The sequence below is a fragment of the Pseudopipra pipra genome, unplaced genomic scaffold (genome assembly GCF_036250125.1).
Source record: "Pseudopipra pipra isolate bDixPip1 unplaced genomic scaffold, bDixPip1.hap1 HAP1_SCAFFOLD_408, whole genome shotgun sequence".
Classification (NCBI taxonomy): Eukaryota; Metazoa; Chordata; class Aves; order Passeriformes; family Pipridae; genus Pseudopipra; species Pseudopipra pipra.
In genome coordinates this window covers 1,786-11,538 of record NW_026990887.1, presented here as the reverse complement: position 1 = coordinate 11,538, position 9,753 = coordinate 1,786, and the positions used below count along the sequence as shown (strand labels likewise).

The 9,753-nt window shown below is 45.7% G+C and overlaps 1 protein-coding gene across 1 annotated transcript; it reads right to left on the bottom strand.

Moving 5' to 3' along the window:
• Positions 1–1,631: 1,631 nt before the first annotated feature.
• LOC135408394 (sulfotransferase 6B1-like) lies at positions 1,632–9,165 on the bottom strand. The gene is made up of 7 exons (XM_064643564.1): positions 8,877–9,165; positions 7,522–7,661; positions 6,986–7,075; positions 4,156–4,282; positions 3,643–3,737; positions 3,064–3,220; positions 1,632–1,979 (listed from the first exon to the last, which is right to left on the bottom strand). The coding sequence occupies exons 1-7, from the start codon at positions 9,076–9,078 to the stop codon at positions 1,849–1,851; spliced, it is 942 nt and encodes a 313-aa protein (XP_064499634.1). The 5' UTR covers positions 9,079–9,165; the 3' UTR covers positions 1,632–1,848.
• Positions 9,166–9,753: the final 588 nt, after the last annotated feature.

The following is a 9,753-nucleotide window of genomic DNA, read 5'->3' as shown; positions in this document are numbered from 1 at the left end:
AAAAAAACCAATAGATCTTGAGATGTCCCCTTTTCATTTTAGTAAAAGCCTTTTGAATATTTCAGGGATGCTTTCCCATTTTTTGTCAGTCTTGTTCCTTTGTTCGACTCCTTGTCCAACTCCTTGTAGACACTGAGATTGCACACTGCTTTCTGTTATCTAGATAGCTTTTGATATCACCATGTAGTAAATAGAAAAGGACCTGTACTAAGTATTAGGTCAAAATGTTATTAATTCCAAAATTATGGGTCATGGTGGCTTGTGTCTTTTTATCCACAGAAGCCCAGAATAAGATGAAGTCCTTCTCTTCTGGACATGAAAACCTACAAACCCAGAATCGTCAAATTTGAACAAACATACCTCTCCAAGCAAAGCAATTTCACATGGGCAACTCTTGCACAGACATTCAGAAAATCTGACTGGGAAGCAGGTTGTGAGTGGCCCATCAAAGATAAATCTACAGCACTTCTCATTATTCCTGCCAGGGAGGCATGAGGCAGGGCCCAACACTTAGTGCCCATCCCGGTGCAGGGTGCAGGGCAGCTGGGAGCACCAGGGCAGCAAGCCTCAGCCGAAGGCATCGAACACTTTCCTGGGAAAAAGTGATGGGCTGAGGATTGGTCGGCATGTGGGTCTGTGAATGGGTTCAGCTTGGCAGGGCTGCTGGCCAGACAGCGCAGACTGTGAGAAGCTGAAGTCTGATTCTGCTGAGGCATCACTGGAGCAGGGGATGACAACCCCAGGGGCTGATATGGGATCCTGGGTCATGGGCATGGTGGGGGCAGTCCTGAGGACCACTTGGACAGGGACTTAACAATTTTCCAATTTTTTTAATTATATTTTTGGTTGCTGATTGCTCTGTTTTTAATCTTAGTTCAGTGTAAGTGTCCGACAGATAGATCTGTCTGGGAATATGTCAGAGAAATCCCTCTTCCGAGGAACTGAATTCCCTTTGCCAGACAGACATTTCCTTAGTTTTTCTTAGTTTCCCAAAAGAATGGTTGTGACAAGAGGTCATGCAGCAAGTTTTGCATAGATGTAAGCAAGGACACTGACATAAGCAAGGAGGGTGTGGAAAACATAACTATGTAGTATAAATGTATTTATTGTTGAATAAAGCCACTTTGCGCTAATTTAGTTACAGGATCATCAAGGGGCTTCTTTCCCCTGATCCTCTCATTTGAATGTCATGGTCCTTCCTACTTGCCACTTACTTTCCCAGAGAGGCCAATGGGAGCAAAACACTTCAGAAAACATATAGCTGTTCGTTGCTTAAGAGTTCATGACTGTAAGAGCTCAAGAAGCCCCACCCTTCATCAATGTGTGAAGCCAAAGTGCCAAAGGCTTTTCTGACCTGTCAACACCATGGTAGCCATGTCAGATCTAAAACCAGACTATCATGTTCTCCCTGTACACAGACATTTGTGGGTTTAGATCCACACCATATATCCATGTAAAGTCCACTGTGTGTCAGAAGGAGAGACTCTGTGTTGGTCTCTCCGCCTCACCACTGAGCGCTGCAGAGGCCTTATTAACCATTTCAGGCCATGGAGCAGACACAGGGAGGCCACCAGACTGGTGCTATGATGTTTGTGCACCATATCCCTCCTGGAAGAACACCAGGTATTCACTCGAGGTATACACACATTTTATTTGGTTACGTCAAGCAAAGCACATGCCCTAGACCCAGGACCCACCTAAGAATTACCACCCAAATTCTTGGAGATACCAGATAGTCCTTAAAGGGGTTTTTCTGTTCTCTCATGGGAAAGAAAAATGGGGACTATCCACGTTTGGAGAAACATCTTTGGAACATGACTTGCTGTCATGCTACTCATCTGCTTATTTTCAGGCCTTGCAGTACACATCATATTTTATCTTTGCTGCCATCTTTGTTCCTCCTAGGGTATCTTCAAATTTCCGGTACATTTCTTCATTCTGAGCCTCAGAGAAGAGATCTTTCCAGCTTCCAACAACCCCTGTGTAAAACAAGTACAAAAAACTGAAGGAAGATGCTCCTGGGAGAAAATAATACCTACACAGCAACGGGACAGAGTCATTGCCTACACAAGGCAGGATCTGATTTATTCCCCTGAGAAGTCTGATTGCCTGGGAGAAGCAAGGTAGCAAAGATCAGAATGAAAGGCTATAGCCAGACCACAGGGAGCACTGCTGGTGGGCTGCCTGCATGCCAACCCTCCCCCTCCAGAGGGGCTTCCATGATGGCTTCATGAATCTTTTACACAGAAGAGAGGAGAATCTGCTTTTGTCACAAGGGAAAGCTCATTCATGAATGGCTTCCTCTGAAGAGGGAAGTTTCATGTGGTAGGTGGTAGAGAGGAGAGTGACTAAATCCCTCTTCCTCCAAGGAGGGGTGAAGGAAAGGGATTAAAGCAAGCCCATACCCGGAGTATTCAGAAACCAGAGACTCCTGATGCCACGGGGAGCAGGTGGGCTGCCAAAGCTCTGACACTGGCCCCAGGTCTGTGAGGGGCCATCTCTGGGGTCACCACTGACACATCCATTGAGAGGAGACATTAAGCTCTCACTGAATAGGTAACAATAAGATGCCTATGAGGCCAGCAGAACAGTGAGCAATGCATTCCCTTGAGGTTCAAGAGACTCTTGTCCCATTAGCACACCTCTTCCCGAAGGGGACTTTTATGAAGTGACATGTGCAGCCTTATCACCTGACCAACAGGCAAAGGCCACACCACAACCCCTCTGCACAGAGTAACCATAGAGTCCAGGCAGACTTGGTGCATAGTTTTTGGCATAACCTCACCAGCGTTGGCCTGCACCTTCGCACCTCACTTGCCTAACTAACCAGGGCTACACAAAAAAAGAGCAATATGGAAGCAATGATTGAGAACACTAAGCCTGGCACTCTGATAAATTTCTCACAAACAGCCCCCAAATCCCATCACTGGCAGAAACTTGTACAGGTGCTACAGGAGAGAATTTACACAGTCCAGTGAGTTCATGGCTAAGTGAGGAAACATATTCAAAACTCCTTCTAGAGTTATACTTCAGAAGGTAGATTCTCCATTTGCAGAGACTTACCCTTCCTGAAGAGGACATCCCCAAACTTTCCGTGGGTTTCACTGGATTTCTCTTTCATAGCTTTGAAACTGGTCTTCTTGGCAATTCTCGAAAAATCTTCCTCACAGAGGGAGAATCCAAAGAAGGCAGCAATCTTTTTCATCCCCTGTACCTGGTCCTGCCCAAAGGCACATAGCACAGAGTTGAAAACAAAAGATTTGACAGTGTGGCTGTGGCATGGAGCCAGAATCCAGTGGGAAGTACAGCAGAGGAGGCTGTCTCCCACATATGTCACCAAGGAATTCTAAGAGCTCTAACAGAGAGGAAATCCACACATACTGCCCTCGGCTTCAAGGCTTTTTCTTCTTTCCTCAAAGCAGGTGTGCCTCTGGTAGATATGACTCCTTTCACGAACAGGCAAGAATATCCTCCTTCTAACCCACATAGGCCTCCCCCAAACATAAGAGTAGCTCCGAAAAGGCACACCCTTCCAAATGGGCTGACAGGCTTGACTCAAGAGTTTCTACTTCCCCACACACATATATACCAGAAGGGTTGCATAGTACACTCATCAAGGAAGAGTTGGATGAAATGTCACACCTCTTTGAGTTCCTCATAGCTTATTGTCATGATCCTCTCATTGTCGATGTATTTGTTCCATTCCACTAGGTGGTCAAAGTAGGATCCCCAGGCCACTGCAGAGAAAGAAGAGGTATAGCTGAGTAGAGTACTCCCCAAAACAGGCCCTAAATCAAATCAGTCAGTCAAGACAGCTCTCTAAGCATGGCACTGGGATGGTGAAGTAGTGACCAGCTCAACATGTCTGTTCTTTCTCCTAAGGTCAGTGCAGAATGCCCCACCTATGACCATTTGGTAGCACCAAACCACAAGCTCTGCTGTGGGAATGGAAAAGTTAAAACTTTTTCATGATCTCTGTTCTGAGTTGAAGGCAAAACTGATTCTCTGGTACTCCCTGTTTCTGCTATAATATGGGCCTGTCTGTCTGTTCTGGGAGTGCCTTGGCAAGGTATGTTAGAGTAGGATTCCCATGCACATGTCTCTGTGTACGTCCCTCATGTAAGGAGGAATGCCAGAGGATGCAGGGCAAAGTACATTTCCCATTCATGAAGTCTTGAAAGTATTCATCCCAGGAGGCAAAGGATGGCAGCAGTGTCAGGTTGTTGTAGAAGTGGTAATAGGAGACTGCTGTGTCCTTGGGGTTCCGAACTAACACAAGGATCTAGAGGAAGAAAACACATAATGTGGTTATGATTTGATGGCTGACCAAAACACCATCTTCTCAACACATCACATAGAGTCATAGTATCACAGAATCATTTAGGTTGGAAAAGACCTCTAAGATCATTGAGTCCAACCATTAACTAAGCACTGCCAAGTTCACCACTAAACCATGTCCCTAAGCACTTTTTACATACCTCCAGGGATGGTGACTCAAGCACTTCCCTGGCAGCCAGTTCCAATGCTCAACAACCTTCCATGAATAAATTTTTTCTAGTATCCAATCTAATCCTCCCCTGGTGCAACTTGAGACCATTTCCTTTTGTCCTGTCACTTGTTACTTGTGAGAAGAGACTAACCCACACCTGGCTGCAACCTCCTTTCAGGCAGTTGTAGAGAGCAATAAGGTCTCCCCTGACACTCCTTTTCTCCAGGCTAAACAAACCCAGCTCCCTCAGCTGCTCCTCATAAGACTTGTGCTCCAGACCCTTAACCAGCTCCGTTGCCTTCTTTGGACACACTCCAGCACCTCAATATCCTTCTAACAGGATAGTGAGAGGCCCAAAACTGAACACAGTATTCAAGGTGCAGCCTCACCAGTGCCAAATACAGAGGGATAATCACTTCTCTTGTCCTGTTGGCCACACTATTTCTGATAAAAGCCAGGATGCCATTCGCTCTCCTGGCCACCTGGGCACAATGCTGGCTCATGTTCAGCTGGCTGTCAGCAAGCACCCCCAGGTCCTTTTCCACCAGGCAGCTTTCCAGCCACTCTTCCCCAAGCCTGTAGTGCTTCATGGGGTTGTTACGGGGTAGGACCCAGTACTTACCATAATGAACCCCATAAAATTGGCTTCTGCCCATTATCTGTCCAAATCCCTCTACGGAGACTACCAGTAAAACAACACTCCCACCCAAACTGATGTTGTCTGCAAATTTACTTGCCCACCAGACTATATAATACTGGTCTAATTTCATTTTCTTGAGAAGAAATCAGAGCTTTGGCAGGTTACTTGCCACTAATGTGAGCTTCAGGTTGAAAATGAAGCTTTTCAGTGACTCCCTTGAGACAGTTCTGACCCAGTTCCACTCCAGAAAAATGAGCTCATGGGCTACTGAACAAGAGAGTCACAAGTAAGCTGTAGAAGTTCCACAGCTTCACTCTGCAACAACTCCCATTTAAGATTATCTTAGTCTCAGCCTGTGGTGGCTTTTCCACAAGTACCCTGGTCTTGGAAGCAAGTCAAAACAAAAAGAGTAACTCCTCATCTTGCTCAGTTGTCTGACACAAACCTGGAGGCACCTTTCTGAAGGAGATTTGAAGGGACAGTTAACCCAGAGACAAACCCACCAACAGCCCTCTTGAGCCAGTGTCATGGGTTTAACCTGTGGCTGGGTTTTAGGGGAGGGGGGGGAACAGGGTGGCTTCTGTTAGAAGCTACTAGAACCTTTCACTGTCCTATGAAAAGCCAATGGTAGTCAGTTCTGGGAGGGATTTCCTGCTGCTGGCCAAGGCTGAGCCAATGAGATGCACTTCTGTGATAATATATTTAAGAACGGGGGAGGAGAAGGTTCTTGGGCAGAAGAAGTTCCATTGTGGGAGAATGAGCAGTCACCAAGGTCAGTGCAGCCAGACAGGGAGGCCTTCCCCCCCCTCCACCAGAAGCAGGGCAAAGACTTAGAGCTGAAGGCCCTGCAGCCCATAAAGAACCATTGGAGTGCAGAAAACCCTCCTGCGGTCTATGGAGGAGTCCATGCTGGAGCAGGAAGATACATGAAGGAGGCTGTGACCCCCTGTGGGAGGCCCAAAATGGAGCAAAGTCCTGCTGAAGATCTGTGACCCATGGAGAGGGAAGCCCACGCTAGAGCAGTTTTTTCCAGGTAGGACTTGTGGCCCCCATGGGAGACCCACATCGGTACAGCTCAACCCATGAAGGACTGCACCCCCTTGGGGAAGTAGTCCACGGGGCAACAGATTGAACAGAACTGTTGCCTGAGGGGTGGATGGACTCACACTGGAGAGGTTCATCAAGGACTGTCTCTCGTGGGAAGGACCCCACAGGACAGGGAAAGGACTCAGAGCTTTAGCCCCCCTGTAGTCCGTGGTGAAGACCATGGTGGAGCAGGCTGCTCCCCGCAGCCCACGGAAGGATGACCCACAGGTGCAGCAGACTTGGATGACTTGTTGCCCTATGGGTAGACTTCTCTTCCTGCACTGATGCAGGGGGAGGAGGGAGAACATGGAAGGAAGGAGGGGTGGTTGGAAAGTGTGTTTAAGACTGTTTTATTTCTTACTCTTTAGCTCTTATTCTGTTAGTAAAAAATTTAAGTTTTATCCTCACTCTGAGTTTGTTTTGCCTTTTAACACTGCCTTCTCTCAATCCTTATCTCTACTCATGAAATTCCTTTGCTGTTTTTTTCTTCCTCTCTCCTTGTCCAGCTGCAGGGGGAGGAGGGAGGGTAGTGGAGTGGTTTTAATAGGCCCCTGGCATCTGGCCAGGGTCAAGCCATAATAGTCAGCAAAGATGCCGCTGGGAGAGGATGTTTTTTCACAGCCTTAGCTCACAGAGCTGTCCCTTAAACCTTGGAAATCTACCTGTGTATTGACCAGCCCAAGTGAAAAAGCAGAAAACCCATCTCACACAGAGGGAAGTTAATTTGAGGTGAAAAAGCTTTTGCAGTGTGCTGCAAAGACAAGACTCACCTTGGCCTTGTTTTGGAAAATGGATGGAGGCAAGAGTTGAGGTGTCAGATGGGTTACTATAATTCTTCTGGAAGGCAGTTTCTTCATCCTCTTTAAAGAAAGTAGGGAGAAAGGTGACAAGACAGAAGTAGCTTATTCAGTGATGTGCCTTTTCAGAACTGTGGGTCCAAAGAATAAGGATCTTATCCCTTGGAAAACTCACAGGAATGCATGCACTGGTGGTGTAGGCTTCTGCCAGCCTCTGCCACCAAACATCATTTCGCATGAGACAGGCCTGAGGACAGGACACCCAAAAGAAAGGTCTTACTGATCAAATCCACTGGTTCCAGGGCAGGAGCACCCTCTGGCTTCTCAGCCCTGTGTGCCCTCTGAATGCCTTTGTATTGAGACACCAAGGGCAATAGCACATGCTACTTGTGTAGAACATAGCTGTTGTTAAGGCTCTAGGCTCTTCATTACCTCTGAGATCAGCAATTCTCTTTCAGCTATTACTACTTGTAAGTAGAGCAGTGCCAATATTTTCATTTCCTGCTTACCTCATATATTCCAGGATCTCCAAATTCTAGACGCTGAAAAATCTCTACCTTCTTTTCAGCATTTATTCTCTCTTTTCTTTCCTCTTCTGTATATTTGGCATCTGCCAACTCCTGCACCATTTGTTCAAGCCAGTTGGTTCCTGAAAGGATAAGGACACCAGAAGTGCATTCATTCAACTGCACTTTTCCATGTAAACCTGGCTGACAGGATATATTGTCAATCTGGTTCCATGTGAACCAGTTTTGTTCTATATTGTACTTTAGCCTTTCAACAAGTATGTGTGCTGGTTTTGCTGCAATGGAATTAATTTTCCCCATAGTAGCTGGTATGGGGCTATGTTTTGGATTTGTGCTGAAAACAGTGTTGATAACACAGAGACATTTTTGTTACGCCAGGCAATGCTTACACAGCGCCAAGGCCTTCTCACAATGAGCCACCAGAGAGCAGATTGAAGGTGCACAAGAAATTAAAAGAGGACACAGCTGGGACAGCTGACCCCAACTGACCTAAAGAATATTCCCCAAAGGGGAATGTTGAGAGTCATGGTACTTGTCTTACCAAGTCACCGTCACATGTTATGGAGCCCTGGAGATGGCTGAACATCTGTCTGCCACTAAGAAATAATTCCTTATTTTGCTTTGCTTGCACACACGGTTCTTGTTTGACCTGCTAAACTGTCTGTATTTCAACTCATGACTTCGCTCACTTTTACCATTCTGTTTCTCTCCCCCATCCCGCCAGGACTGAATTAGTGAGTCGCCCCTGTGCGGCTGAGTTGCCAGCTGAGGTTAAGTCATGACACTGGGCAATAATAAACAAGGGTATGACAAAAGCCAACAGGGACAGAGCTGTCAAGCAGATACTGTGAAGTGCCACCCTGCTTGCTTCAGAAACACATCCCATCCCTCAGTAGAAGCAGAAGCACACCTCCATTGCTCTTATAATGAAGACAGTGCCTTTATCACAACAAGGATGTATGAATGCATTGATGTAAAAACAAACAAACAAACAAAATCCCAACCCCCCACTCCTCCCCAAAAAAACACTGTCGTAGGAAAGCACTGTAAAAGATTTCAGCGGGTGGTGAATCTCCACCCTCAAATGTTTCAAAACTCTTCTGGACAAGGCCTTGAACAACCAAACCTAACTTTGAAGGTTAGCTCTTTCCCTGGCTTTGAACAGGAGGTTGTATTGTTTGACCTCCAGATATGCCTTACAACTTCAATTCATGATCCTATGAACTCTGATGTTACCATAAGATTTTCTCGGGAATTGCTACTGTGCTAAATGATGGCTCAAACTTCTAGATTGCAGCACTTTGTATTTGACTACTGATCAAAAAAACAAGACTCACCTGATTTAGGATAGCCTACTAGAATCACATCATCGCTCCTGGCTTCAAAGGATTTCAGAGCTTCCAAAGTCTCTGGGCTACAAACTGAAGCAGGGAATAAAATATCTCTGTAGGAAAACAGCATGTCTTCTGGGGCAATCTTTTCACCCTCTGAAAGATATTTGTCCATTAATTCAATGTTTCTTTCAGTATTTCTGGTCATGTTTGTATCCTTCTGTAACTCTTCCAAAACAAATACAGACTGTCTTTCCACAATGCAGGAAAGCTTTATGCAACATGTTAGCAATTCAGACCGGGTGTTCATTCAGGGTTGAAGGTACAAGTCACTGATTAACTCTGTACTCTGTTAACCCCTTTGTACATTACAAGACTGGAGACTGACAATGGAGGCATAGGGTGTTTGTTGCAGCCGATATTAGGAAGAGGATATATTGGGGCAACAACTAATAACATTCAAAATGTTAAATGAAACAAAAGCAAGACCTATAAAAGGTATTCCCTGAAATATCTTTAACTGTTGAGCACTGCAATGCAATTTGCAAACTGGACAAGTGGCATGTAGTGCACATGTGGACAGTGAATCTCAACCTGGCTTATTGACTACATTGGTGGATACACATCCACCATGGCTTCCTTACAGATGGTGGCTCTGTCCTGAAGCCAGTCCCTGTAACATCATCACTTCAGGCAGTATCTGCAGAGCTAAGGACAAGTACCATTTAAGCCAGAATTCTCATGATGAAATACTCACATTTGAGACTTTTACGTCACCAAATCCTACAGGAGGGTCACTTTCATGTGAAGATCAATACTTAGGTTCTGCATTAATGTGAATCAAATTCTACCTGTATTACTTCAGTTCCATTTCTCTCTTCTA